The sequence below is a fragment of the Poecilia reticulata genome, chromosome 1, assembly GCF_904066995.2.
Source record: "Poecilia reticulata chromosome 1, P_reticulata-male-v2, whole genome shotgun sequence".
NCBI classification, from domain to species: Eukaryota; Metazoa; Chordata; class Actinopteri; order Cyprinodontiformes; family Poeciliidae; genus Poecilia; species Poecilia reticulata.
Window position 1 is genome coordinate 16,508,557 of NC_088830.1, and position 14,530 is coordinate 16,523,086.

At 38.0% G+C, this 14,530-nt stretch overlaps 1 protein-coding gene across 1 annotated transcript; it reads right to left on the reverse strand.

Annotated features, from left to right (window-relative positions):
• Positions 1-994: 994 nt before the first annotated feature.
• On the reverse strand, positions 995-13,782 carry LOC103463772 (multidrug and toxin extrusion protein 1-like). The gene is made up of 17 exons (XM_008407362.3): positions 13,632-13,782; positions 12,860-13,113; positions 11,063-11,164; positions 10,882-10,950; positions 10,529-10,677; positions 9,401-9,443; positions 9,148-9,192; positions 8,955-9,052; positions 8,767-8,864; positions 8,076-8,257; positions 7,861-7,969; positions 6,644-6,719; positions 6,217-6,286; positions 5,996-6,128; positions 5,815-5,909; positions 4,416-4,479; positions 995-3,012 (listed from the first exon to the last, which is right to left on the reverse strand). The coding sequence occupies exons 2-17, from the start codon at positions 13,034-13,036 to the stop codon at positions 2,789-2,791; spliced, it is 1,734 nt and encodes a 577-aa protein (XP_008405584.2). The 5' UTR covers positions 13,037-13,113; positions 13,632-13,782; the 3' UTR covers positions 995-2,788.
• Positions 13,783-14,530: the final 748 nt, after the last annotated feature.

Consider the following 14,530-nt stretch of genomic DNA (forward strand, 5'->3'; position numbering starts at 1 on the left):
AAGCCTTTAAAATGGAAATGTAATCTGTTGCTGTCAGAGATTCCAGAGACAAGTCAAGGCACGAGGCTTTCAATCTGAAGAATTCTTAGAAATGAAAATACACTTCAACTGTCAGAATCACTGAAAAATTCAAACCTCAGAAACTCTGACAGGAACCATTTAAAGAAGAAGATAACGATAAAGATGAACAGAAGCTGGAACTGTAGATGTGGTTGAGCAGCTGCCTTATTAAGGCAAAAATGAAAAATATCCCTGTTTTAAAATTGATGATCCCTGTTATATTGTCCCAGGGGATATATGATCCATGATAAGCTTCTAGAAAATCTGATCTGACTTTAATAACAGCGTCAGTGGAGAACAGGATTGTATTTTTTTTTTTTACTTTTAATGCATGTGGAGACATTTTTCTATGATTTGTCTGTGTTTTTCAAGGTGTGACGATTGCAAGAATTGTTTGTAGGAAAGAATGTCAAATGAAGGATCTTAGTAGAAAATGTGCTTTCCTCTGCTTTAGGCCAGACAAACTTAACTGTAGTTAAAGATTTTTATAAAAATGGTTAAATTATTAAGCTCTTAATATGGGCATAGAATCACTAACACTATTTACTTGATGTAGAAAAAGACAAATATCAAAACCTTTAGGGTTGCGTTTCAAAAAAATGCAATGAACAGTTATTTTATATGCAATATGAATATATTTACCCCCAGGTAAACAGTAACTCTGTGTACCGCACGACACTTTGCTGTCTTGCAGTTGGTTAATGACTGACTGTCTGACTTTTACGTACCAATAGAGATATTTGTACTTCAAAGCAGAACTTTGAGGGTCAAGCAGGTTCCTCTGGTTACCAAACAAGCCAAGAAACAGACGCCACTGTGTTTTTAGTTAATGCAGTGTCTCTTGAACTTGTACTGTGGATCTCGAAAGTGTGAAGAATTATTAAAAAGACAGATTTTAGTAAACTTAAAAAAAACGACAACAATGAAAAATCACTTTGAACTTTTTCCACTTTGAATGTGTCATTTATTTTGTACAGTTCAGCTAAAAAAAGGAAACAATTCCTTTGGTAAAAATAATATAAAATGGTTGCAATAACCGATGAACAAGTCTCCACATTGTTAAGCTAATATTTTGTTGAGAAATCTTCACTTGAATTTCAGCATTCAGTTTTCTTGGGTATAGTACAGTGAATTAAAAAAATTCAAAATAAAGTTTTTTGCTTTAGTTGAAGCCATAATTTCTAGGAAGGCTATAAAAGGTTGTACTCTAGAAAGATATCAGTCAGGAGAAGGGTACAAAATAATTTAACATTGTATTAATAACATAATTGCACAGTAAAGACATCATAATTCAAGAAAAATACACATATTAGCCCAATCATTATCCAAGATAAAAATACATAAAACAAACATAGAGAGAGGAACACTGATGTAACTAGAGGTTTCTGGTAACTACTTACTTTGTTCTACATGTGAAAACAATATGTATTCTTAATATGTCTAGACTAAGAAGAAAGGTTAACAGAATAAAACCTTTTCCTCCAAAGAAAACATACAGGTTTGACTGATAAGTTAACATTCTGGGGCTTAATTCTAAAAGGTATCATGACACAAATCACAATATGCATCATACGAAATGAACACCAGACCCATAGTGAAACATGGGGGTGGCAGCATCAGGCTTTGGGATTATTTTTCGATTAGATGAGATGATGAATGTTGTCAAGAAGGATAAAATTTGGATCATTTCCAAATACCAGACTGATTTGATCAAGAATATTCAGGTGTCTACTGGACAGCTGAAAATACAGTTGAGATATCTACAACTAATTTACCAGAAGAAGATGTTCATTTTTTGAATGGCTAAGTCAGAACTCAGCACTAAATCTGATTTTAAAAAATCATTGAAGTCACCTGAAGAGATGGACAAGAGATGAAATTCCTTCTAGACATTGTATTATTTTTTTGTACAGTGTCTCATTTTTGCAAAGGAAGTATTTGCATCAAGCTAATCATCACAGTATACATTTAGAAACAATGCTCGTCAGTTAAGGCGCTCTTTGTGTTAGGTTTACAGTATATCGAGTCATGTTTGTGTTACATGCTTTATTCCCATCTTTGGTTGTATTTTATCGACGTGCTCTGCTGTCAGACACTGCTGGTTCTATCAATGCCTTACAGCCTGTGTGGAGTGTGATAATTAAAACTTGTCAAAGCTGCTACTCATAAACATGGCTTCAACTGGGCAGTGAGGGTGTACTACCTTATTTAACCTTTTAGTGTCCTAAATGATTTCACATTCTTTAAATGCACAGTTGCTTTGCATAGCAAATTTTTAGCTTTTTAAGCGACTTTGGTATGACAGCAGCACTGATAGTCCACCAAATCTTTAACACGTTCCAGAGTAAGTAAACTACAATCCAGGGCACCAACCTCAAACTTCAGCAGCATTAAGCTCTCTCATCTTCCATACCACGTAATTTAAAATACAATTGTAGAACAAATTTATAAAATTAAAAATATAAATTCAAGTACATGTTGGAGACTTATCATTCATTAATGTTAAAGACCAGCTTTTACTGAAACATTTTAAGGCTAGTAAAGCAGCAAACAGTTGTCTGATGTTTCTAAAATGAGTTTGGTTTGGTTTGGCCCCACTTACATTTGTTCAGCATGTGACTGAGATGTTCACAAGAGAAAGTGAGGCCATTTTAACCAAAATGAGATTCAGCTAAACCTTTGTCCCACCAGACCCCAACGGTCATGAATTTGACTCCGTTAGGAGGGATCACTTCAGCATTTTAGTGAGGAAGTGCGAGGCCACAATTCCTGCAGCGAGGATGATGAACATGACCAGCACCGCCAGCCCTCGCCGTAAAACCAGCTGAGTCCCCGACAGGACGTCCCCCACCGTGGTGGTGGGTTTACTCTGCTCTGGAGGATGGGCCTCCTGGTACGCATGGTCCTCCTCGTCACGAGATGCTGCAGCACCAGCCTGGCTCTGGTTACAGGCTGAAATTTAGATGTAGTTTTTCAGGTTTAGAGATTTTATACTAGGACACAAGTTCAAAGAAACAAGTCTGAAATCACTTATAAAATGTGCTAGATTGATCATTTTATGGGCTCAATTCTCTTCTTTGAGGATTTGCACCACCTACACGTTGAAATTGTGTCCCTTTCTAATTATGTTTTTTTTACCTGTAAAGAAACCCATTGACTTGATCCTTTCTATATTAGTAAATCTATATTTGTAATCAAGCATTTCCACAAGACAGAAATGGCCCTAAAAATGTTCAAACCTCAAATTTATTCTCTTATACATGTTTGGACCAGTTGAAATAAAAATGTATGACTCTATAAATCAAAATAGCTATGAGAGATCTCCTGCTCCCCACAAAGAAACCCAGCTTAACTTGTCAGCTATCAAAGTGGGTGCAAAATGATTCCTTGATGGATATAACTGGGTCAATACTGAGATGTTGTGCCACACACATCTCTAGTTTTTACCCCCAAAAGTTCTGCATGAAACCACCAGATTATTTTGTTTATTTTTTTCCTGAGTTAGTAAAGTAAATCCTAGAATATCCCTGAAGATATTTACATATTTGTAAAGAAATATTCAAATGGGAAGAGCAATAATGTGAAAATTAGCCACCATGTGCCTAACAATCATTGTAGCAGGGAAGGAGAAGTTTGAGTGTGGCTTGGTAATTGTGGTTTGAATGCAAAAGCACTTCGGGTGACAGCGTATCACTAGAAAAGAGCTACATAGATACTGTCTCCATTTACTTAAGAAGTGTAAGCATAAAATTTAGGCCACGATTTTGGCCTAAATAACTGTAAAGGACTTATTTAATCCCCAGCGTTTAGGGTACACCAGCTACAGTAAATTTACTAAAAATTGCACAGCTTTTATTTTCAGTAGGTCAGATTAAAGAAAAAAAACCAACACCTTTCCGATTTCCCGACTGAATACATTTGAATGAAATATGTTTAAAATTTTACATTTATAATAAATTTCACTGAGAGAGGTGGCGCTCTGCCAGGAAGTTGGGTTTAACAATGTAGCAGGCAGGATAACAAGTTCGACAGCCAATGCTTGCTTAACATTTGAAAAACTTTACCACATACAGTGTGGTTCAATCATATGATACTAACATCTTCCTGAAGACGTATATGCAGCTGAATGTAATTTCTACTTGAAGTGTCTTTTAGCAGCGGAAATTCCACGCGCACATTGCATAAAACCAGACAGGAAAAGTGCAAAAACTGGCCCTTCCTATTGACATTGTAAGTATAAACATTATTATTTCCACGTTATTTTTGCTCAAAGGACAGTCCAACAAAAACCAACACCACACATCAGACTCTCGAACTTAGAAAAGTGGTGATAAGATTTGTGTTTTCCAACTCACCTGAATTTTCCATCTTGGTCATATCTTTTTCTTCTTTGCTCTGCACTCCTGCCCTCACAAGAGCCTGAGCGAAGACACAAAGCTTTTGTTAAAAGTGTGGATCATATTTTTAAATAGCTTTCTTATAAATATTTTTATGCTGCAAGCTTTGCACACATCTGTGCAGCTTAATCCTCTAAGAGTTGTCTGTTCACTCTCTCTAGCGCACCCTAACGGCTGATCAAGACTGCATCTTGACAGAATGTGGATGGTATCTTGAGAATCTGAAAGAGCATTTCTACGGTGTCCTTCCTATGCCTCACTGGCTTCACAGGCAGTTTTGAGAATGTACAGAACGTCTGTGGAGTTATTGTGGTACTTCATTATCATCATCAGCATTTCTTGGGCTGAAATTGACTGGCATGGGTCTGATGATGAAATCAGAGAGGAATGATCATCCTCCTCTTGTGCTAATAACAAAATATTTCACAGAGCTGATAAGACAAACATACTGCAATGTTCATGCCATGCCAACAAATACATGCTCAGGCTTGCAGTCTAGTATCGAGGAAACCTAGTAGGCTGGTGAAAACAACTCATTTGCACTACGGTTTGCTTTGTACATAGGGTCTGGACTCCCACCTAACTAGAAACGATTACCTGCCGGAGACGTGGGCTCTGTTGAAATTTGAAATGTTACCCAATTGCTAACGTTTGACTGTGACTTGTTTTGATGAGTCAGTTTGACATTATGAAGCTCAACGGAAAATGCCTGCATTATAAACAACCGCCCTTCTTTGATAAGAGAGAAGTACTGAGCTGAACGAGATGGCTGTTAATATTAACAATATTCAATATTTGGAATCGTGGCCGACACAGACTGAACAGCTTCATACCTGAACTGAATCGAACGGAATAACGCAGGAAGGCAATGACCAGGCTAGTAACCAAGGAAAGCCAAGAAATTTTTAAGCTTATAGTTTCAATGTAAAATGCTCTTTTTTTGTGAACTACCATCTTTATCTAAGAGAAGCCCTGGCCTTCAGTGGTGAGCAGTGCAGAGGACAAAAATGATCAGAGGAGGCAACACAATTCCTCAGAGCCTTGCTGTAATCATCTCACAGCGACAAGTAAAAAAATACATATATTTTGGATGTGTGCATTTTTCCTTTGCACTCCTTTTGCCATCATGTGCAGACAGCGCCAGGAGAAAAGTTTAATTTATTGCACAGGTAGCCAAACTCTGCAGCTCTGTGTTACATGACAGAGAATGAGATTTGAATGGGCCGTGCTGTGCGCAGCCGTTTAATAATATACAGATGATTGCTCCACACAATCACTCTCTAGGGAAGATAGAATCAAACCCATGTTGTTATCTAATTATATGGCTGCAGATTAATTGGGTAAATCTTTTAATCACCTCTTTTACAGCCTTCTCCCAGTTAAGCTTGGACAGATATATGATGAAGAAAATCGACTGCATCAACACGCAAACTGTAAATCCCGTCCACAGCCCTATTAAGGAGAGAAGACAACAGAGTTTGCGCTGAGCTGAAGGTTAACGGTTCATTCCAATACAGCACACAGCAATTGATTCCTACCTATAATCCCCATCTTGGCTGCAAACATCAGGGAAACGCCAATGGGGAAACCGATGAAGTAGAAGCCCACCAGGTTACACAGGGCACCAATCAGCTGTTTACCGGCTCCTCTGAGGATACCTCCAGTAACACCCTTCCAGGAGGAAATGGTGATTTGGGTCAAGTCACATTTTTCACATGCAAATACTAGTTTGAAATTCTGCAGTAAAGCTACCACTTACCGCGACAGCATCGCACAGATGTGTGAAGCAAAAGATGACCATGACGTCAGAAACTCTCAACAAAATCTCTCTACAGGAAGAAAAAAACAACAACAAAAAAACAAACATACGGTTTATGAGTTTATATGTAAAAACATGTAAAAAAAAAGCAGAAAATCTGATAAATGGACTCAGATCAAAAGGAGCAAAATCTTTTGGACAGTGAAAAATATTAATGTTGTGTGTAGTAAATGAAACACTTGAAGTCCCGACACATCAGCAAGGTGAATAAAACCAAAAAAGATGAGTTGAGTAATTATTTTAGCTCTGTTTAATTTGGCATCACCAACAACAAATTTGACATTTAGCATGGAGTGTACTGGCTTCTGTAAATCTTTAAATAGTCAGGCAAGTTTTACGGGATAAAGGCTAAATAGCTTTCACTTACTCATCCGAGGTGAAAATGTACCCAATGATGTCTTTGCAGGAACCAAAAATCGCTCCGACAACACATGAGATTATGACTGAAAAACACCAAATAAACGAAAGACAACTCTGAATTAAAAGTTTGTAGATTAAAATCACAAGGGAAAAAACAAAAAAAGAATATAACTCATTAAATGTTCAGCTGACCTCTGTGAGATGGTATTATGATACATTTTCACCACAGTTCAAGCTACAGTTGTATTTTGTAGACTTATAAAATAGGAATAACTAAAGCGTAAGACATTTAAGGAAGGAAATTGAATACAGAATTTTATTGATGACTGTTATTGGAAACATGCTGCATAAAAAAAACAAAAAAAAACAAAACGGTTATGAGTATAACCGGAATGATGCAGTTGAGTAATAAAAGGTGAGTCTCCGCTGCAGGAGACACACGGGCTTAAACCATTCCCTAATCAAATCACCATGACAGACATCTATCTTTAAAAAAAACGGAATGGTAGAGAGGAAAGCAATGGAGCCTGAACTATGTGTAGTTTTATGTTAAACACTTCTTCCTGGTTTAAGATTCTCAGCATTTTGCTTCAGTCCCTTCAAGTAAAACCAATCGTTCATATTGAGCAGAGTGGTAATTTCAATAGTAAACTTATTGAGACATGTATAATTAAAGGAATTAAATGAAACTTTTTGATTTCAGATGCCTGTGGAGGTTGAGAAACGTATGCTTCTGTCATTTATTCTGAAATTTAAACTGGCAATGTTACAATATTTTACTGTTTTTATGTTCCAAGCAAATAAAACTACGATGCTTGATTTATTTTTCTGCCCCTAAATGTTTTATTTTTAACTAAAAATGGTTGAAATTGATCATTTTACAATTTGCTTTGCACCTGAATAAATGGACTAAAACACATTTGATTTAAATAAGGCTATTAATAAGTTATACTTTATTAAGTAAAATTTTTACATGTTAAAACAAAAAGTCATGCAAACGGCCATCTAACTGAAATTAAAAATGTATTAATTTATCGACATCTGTGGTTTGACGTCATCGCATGTGTGCATTGGATGGGTTGTTACTGACATCTGGGGAGAATTTACTTGCCTTAGCATACATATTTATTTATTTAGAAATCTGGTTCAGTGTTTAGTGGTTATTTTACACACTGTATGTAACAGAGGTGAGTGAAATGTGCGTGTATTGGAAGCTTTTCTTACATGCACAGACAATGGGGACTTTGCAGGATAGCTTGGCCTGTTCAATGTTCCCAGCACCAAGAGCATTTCCAACACGAACACTAGCAGCAGCAGAGAATCCTAAAGGAAACTGTTGGAAGAAGAAGATGTGCACTTTCATTCAGCTATGTTTTAATTTACTATGAAACTGAAATGAGAGAAACTTCAGAACTGGGGAACAGTCCTGGAGGAGTTACCATGTAAGCAATAATCCCCAGCTCGTATATGACGGAGTTTGCTCCCAGCTCGACTTCACTGATCACTCCGGCCAGGAATCCTCCCACTTCGAAGATCCACCACTCCAGACAGAGCATCAGCATGCTGGGGATGGCCAGCTGGATGAATGAGCTCCACTCCTGGAGGCAGTCCAGCGACCAGCCTGAGGGTCAAAACCTTTCATTTAGACGTTTGAAAAATGGACTAATCAATGGATTATCAGGCTCTTGAAAAATGTTTATAAACTATATTTTCACATTTTGTCAGATTGCAAACACAAACCTCAACATGACCGAAGAAGACAAAGTATCACACCACTGTAAGGTAGAATATGATACATGGGTTTCAAAAAAGATAATCCTACGTATCAAGTGGTGTTCAAAAGTCACGTAATTGGTTACATGAGTCCACTTATGATTTAATCTCATTATAAACGCCACTATGTATTAGTTCTGCACATCAAATATTTATTGTTTCTTGAAGGGTGGCTATAGGAAAGCCACTGTTTAAAGAAATAATAAATTGTTCATTTTTATACTTTATCTATTGAACACTGCAAACATGTAAAAAAAGATCCTGTCAGAAAAGGCCAAAAATAAACTTTTGTTCTACAAAAAAAAAAAAAAAATCTGCCTTTTTATTGTCCCCCCAAAAAAGCATTTATAAACTGACCTCCCCATGTAGCCTTATGGAGACCCTTCAGGCAGATGTAAGCAAACAAAACCACAGCCAGCACATACTGGGAGATAGCATTAGCTGCTGCAGACCCACTGGAAGATACAAAATAAAAAAAGATATTAGCATGACAAAGAAGCCCAACCAAGTTTGATAGAACTGATTGAAGTTTTGCAAAAACTTACGCAACACCCATATCCAGAGGATACAGGAACACATAGTTGATTATTGCGTTCAGGACATTTCCGATTGCTCCAGTTATAACTTGAGGCCATATAATTCCCTGTAAACACCACAACATCTTCTTAGAGCTACTTTTATTAAACAGACTCTGATTTGAATAGCTTTGTTAGGACTGTGTGCTTCAGTAAACCGTACCTGGTTTTGGAGGTACCTTCCCTGCAGCTGGTACATAAAGGCAGCCTGAAAATAACACAGTTTATACCCTCTGTATTAAAGCTTCTTCGACACGTAAAAGTAAAACACTAAGATTACTGACTAAGCAACTGGACAACTTCTCTGCAATAGATGAAGCTTTAGTGATTGTGACTCAAAAACAGATAAGGTATTTTAAGTTTCAGAAACAAACTTGTGTTGGGGAAGGTTAAACGAACTGAGTACTGAAACTCACTGGTAAAGCAGGCATGAATATGTTCACATACATCTGGGAGAGTCTTCATGTGGGGAAAAAAAGAGCAGAAAAGTGACGGTGACAAATATGCAAAACAAGTCAACATTTGTAGATAAAAACGGCAGACAGGTACATCTAAACAAATTGAAATATTGTTAAAAAAACAACTTTTTCAGTAATTCAGTTGAAACAGTAACTCATATGCTATGAGCTTTCATTAATAACAGACTGATTTATTCTACTTCACTATTTCTGATTATTTTTGGAGCAGAATACAAAATATTTAGTTTCTTAGAAATTGAAACAATATTTGTGTTTCAAACAGAAGTGTTATGTCGTGGCACGCGCAATAATGGAGAATACCGGTTCCCTTGACATCTTTCCTGCAGACAGCCACTGACCCCTTCCACAATAAGGGTGAGCGGCAACAAAAGGTCGTTGCTAGAGAAGCTCGCTGTTCGCAGACGGCTGCATGCAATAAATTTACAGGAAGGTTAGAAGGAAAAAAAAGTGTGATAGAAAATCCACTTGTTTCCTCTCCAGGAAAAAAAAGGTAGTGTTTCAATACAACTATATATGCAAGACATTTCATGGACTGGTAAACTGTGCATGGTGGATTCTCTTTCATAGTTTTTTTTGTAGAGATCTATTATTTTTGTGGAACTCCCATAATATACATATTTGGCATCTTGTACCAATGTTTTATTAGATTCCCCCCTGTTGCAAGACTTTAATTTCCATTTGTCATCAAAGAATAAGTGACAAGGTTGAATATCGGTTTGTTTTGCTGCATGCGAATTTTGCGAATTGTAGCTGTAGATTTTGCATAAAAATTATATAAACATATTTGCATGTTTTGTGATTAAATATTTGCTAGAAAACAAAACAAAAAATATGGAATACTTTTTTTAAAATAACCACAATATTTAATTATTTGAGTGGCTGTGACAGTTAGGCTTTATCAAGAGGTCAGAAGGAAAAGGTTTGGGAACCACAGACTTTTTCTGTTACAGAAGAGATTATGTAAACTTTGCAGAGTAGAGGTAATGAATAAACAGAAATGTTAATGCTGTGCTGATTAAAGGGATTCATTATGTGACCCTGCATGTGGTGCTGCAGAGAGCTGACCTGGCGATCTCTGGACTCTGCTTGACAGCCAGCAGGAGGGGCTCGGTGTTGATGAGGACGGCCCAGCAGGGGAAACAGGCCAGCAGCAGAATCAGAACCCCCCTCTGGAGAATCACACCCACACGCTTCAGGTTACCGCTCCCATAGGTCTGCGAGAAACAGGCAGAGAGACGTTCAGCTAAAAAACACCAAGACTGCTGCAACGAGAAAAGGTGTGGGAGATCCCGTAAAGCTAATTTGATCCAAACGCTCACCGCTGAGCCGTTTCAAAACCTGGGAACCCAGCTGTAACTGCTGGGACTGACTCGGTTACGTAAATAAAGTGAAAGAACAACCTCTGCTCAGAACAGTACCTGTGATATGAGCGTATCGCAGGTTAATGACAAACCGGTGCCAATGGAAATACCGGTGACGTTAACCACCTGCAGAAAAACAAAAAGATACACGATGCAAGGTAGAGACAACACGTTATTAAATACAAGGTTGGATGAAACAAAACAAAAAAGAAACCAGGACTCCAGATAGTCTCCTTACCGCAATCGACAGCGAAACCCCGGCTAGCTCGGTTTTTCCCAGGTGGCCGCAGAACACCATGCTGACAAAACTGATCATAAAGATCATCAGCTGGGAAATGACCTGAAATATATAAATACATATTTATATGTAATCGGAGCTTGTGCATGTCAGACACATGAAATGAATGAAAATGAAGAAATATCTCAAGAGTCATGAAAATCTCAACAGATTTTGTTGAATGTTGAAATATACGTAGGTCACTTTAAACGTAAACCAAACAGTTAGAGAATCGGTTGCACACATTCATTTCATCTTAAATTTGCCACATTTTACATTTGTCTTTAATCTTCAATTTTAGATAAGTTTGAAATGACAATTACGAACAACTCAACTTTTGTTGCAATATGTGCAGAATTCACCTGAAATAAAATATCCTGAATTCACTTCAGTCTCTTCCACGTCATACCACATGTTGCAACGCTTATCCCTGTAGGACAGCCTAATCTTTTTATAGTCTACTCCTTCTTCCTTGGACTGTTTTTGACTTACAATCTATAGTATACGCATGCAATATTTATATTATATAAATATGATTGAAGATACGTCCTGAATGCAGTAGCTGAGCAGAATGCTCTTCTGTATCATCTGGAAACAGAAACAGGTTCCCTGCACAACAATCTGTTGTTGTCTTAGAAATGCATCATTTCTCATTAGGTAAAACACAAAAAAGGAAAAGAGAAGAAAAGGAAAGAAAAGAAAAGGAAAGGAAAGGAAAGGAAAGAAAAGATGAGATAAGAAAAGAAATCATAATTTCAATGGTGAGGATGCAATGGAATATTTTTTAATAGAAGATATCAGGAACATATTATCCTTTATTTTCCTCCCTTTGGTAAATTCAGGTATGTCAGCAGCAGTAAAGTCACAGGCAAGTAGAAGCAGACAGATACCCTTGAAAATAATAATAAAAAGTAAGAAAATAAGAGACGCGCCTGTACATAGTTAGAAACACTGTGCATTTATAAAAATGAGCAAATGCAAATTTGAATAAAAGTGGGACTGAGTTAAATATATTTTAGAAATTATAAACTGTGCATTTGTTCATATTCATAAAACAGAAAAACAGTCTATTTAAGGGATAATCCTGGAAGAAAACCTGTTAAAATATGCAAAAGAGTAAGACAGAGGTGGGAGTTCACCTTTCTGAAGAAAAACATAAACATGCAACCAGAGCTGATGCAGAGTTAGAGCAATGCATATTCATTTGGTACAAGGACATAATCATAGTTCATAATATGTGGCAACAGATCCTCTAAATATAATTTAACTGAACTAAAACTCTAAAAATCTGCTAGAAACAGTGTAAAAGATCAAGAACGTTCATAGTTCTAATCTATGTTGATGTACATTCTACGGTCTCTTTGAACCTTTACAATCCAAAGAGCATATTTTATCATCTCGCTAGCTGAATAAAACTTGTAAAGAGTGACAAACTTTTGAGAAAAAAAATTTAAACATCTATTTTTTTTCTTTTTTGGTCATTTTTGAAGATCCCCAATTTTATTTATATTTTGAAGTTTTTTCTAATAAAGAAAAACATGAAACCGTTGTAAAAAGAAAAGGTTGAATTGAAATATTTTAAAAGAACCTAACATTTTAACACGTCCTGATATCGCAGCTTAAGTAAACACAGTTGTCGAAATATGTGCAAAACTAATAACGCTAATATTGTGATTTATGGCGTTAGACAAACGTGAAATATACACAGTAGACTATACAGCCAACCAATCACAGAACGAATACCGCTCTGAGTCTTACCACCGGTCCCGCCAGTTTGAGCAGCTCTTCAAGCTCATTTCGGTACTTTAGCGGAACAGAGTCCCGTATTCTCTTCAGGCAGCAGCCGCAGCCTCCAGCGGGGTCAGCTTCAGCTGCTTTCAGGTCCACCTTCACTCCCTCGGTGTGTGTGGCCGCTGCTTTGCCCGGACCGTCCATAGCTGACTTGCTCCCAACCAAGGATGCGACTCTGGACTGACTCCTGTCCTGCGGGTGTCGGTGGTCAGACGGCAGCCCTGGAAACGTGAGCGGGATGTTTTACCGGAGGAGGGTCACGGGAGGGGCCGGAGCTGTGCTGTGAGTGGACGACTGTCCTCAGAGCCAGCCACCCCCTGCTGCTGTCATGGTGGGTTCAAGCGCGCACGACGGGGTCAAGTTAACGGGGAATTCAAATACCAAATATCGAAAGCTCACAAAGTAACATATTTAAAAACCTAACCATCAAATAATGTCCTTTCTGACTCAGTTCAGCACAGAGTCACAGGTGTAATGGCATTTTTAACAAAGACTTTAAATTAAATCGCCACAACTTCGGCAGCAGAAAATGTTGGCGTGATTCCTTATGCCATCAGTGATGGCGCAAAAAGTGGGTATGCGCCGCACTGGAGGGGGCGCAAAACCGATGTGTCGAATTTTTTTTTTCTAGTCGGCATTTTCTGTACTTAACAGTTGTTTGTGCATGTATGAAATTATAAAGAGCAGAGGAACGGAAGAGGTGTTCTAACTATCTGTGCTACCCATTAATCCGTCCTACCTTGTGGTAATGCGCACACAGTTAGTCAGAACAACGACACTGATTAGGATCCCATCCCACACCGGTAGCTTGAGACCGCGCTCGTCGTATAGTGCAGTGTTTCCCAACCCTGGTCCTCAAGGCACACTGACCAGCATGTTTTAGATGTTGTCCTGATTCAGCACACATGATTTCATTTAATGGCTGATTAACAGGGTTTTTCTGAATTGCAGTCATCTGAATGGGGTGTGTTGAAGCAGGGGAACATGCCTTGAGGACCAGGGCTGGAAAACACTAGTATAGTGCACTCGACAACAGGGTACGGAGCCCTCTAGGGGACGTGGGATTTTTTTTTTTCTTTTGCGTTACCTTGCTCGCAATAATGTACTGATTAGTGCATGCGACATAATTGAATACTGCAAGCCTTTCTTACTGTAGCCATTGTACTTTCTGCTACAATACAAGGCTTTCGGGAGGTTTCTCCATGCATGTTATCTCGTTGTGAAATATCTGCAGTTTTATATTTTTTTCTTTAGAAATGCACCACAAGCCTATGATATAAACAGAAACTTTCTGTAACAAGGAAAGAAATAAAAAATACATCCAAAGTGATGGTTTGAATTTAATTACTGTATTTTATAAGTGCATGAATAAGGGAAAACTGTATGTGGGAGGGGAGTATGGGTGTGTGTAGGGGATGGGGGGGCGCTGATGATGTGTCCGCATCTCAGAAAGTAGTTACGCCCATGGCCACCTCTCTGGATACTGGACTTTCAGTGGTGCCAAGGCCCAAATAGGAGGCCTTTCTCTAATTCCTTCTCCAAACATTCATAAGAGCAGACACTCCAATTTGTCCATAATGGACAAATTGGAGTCGGCCTGTAGTGAGAACCATCGTCTAGACACACAGACGGTCTGAA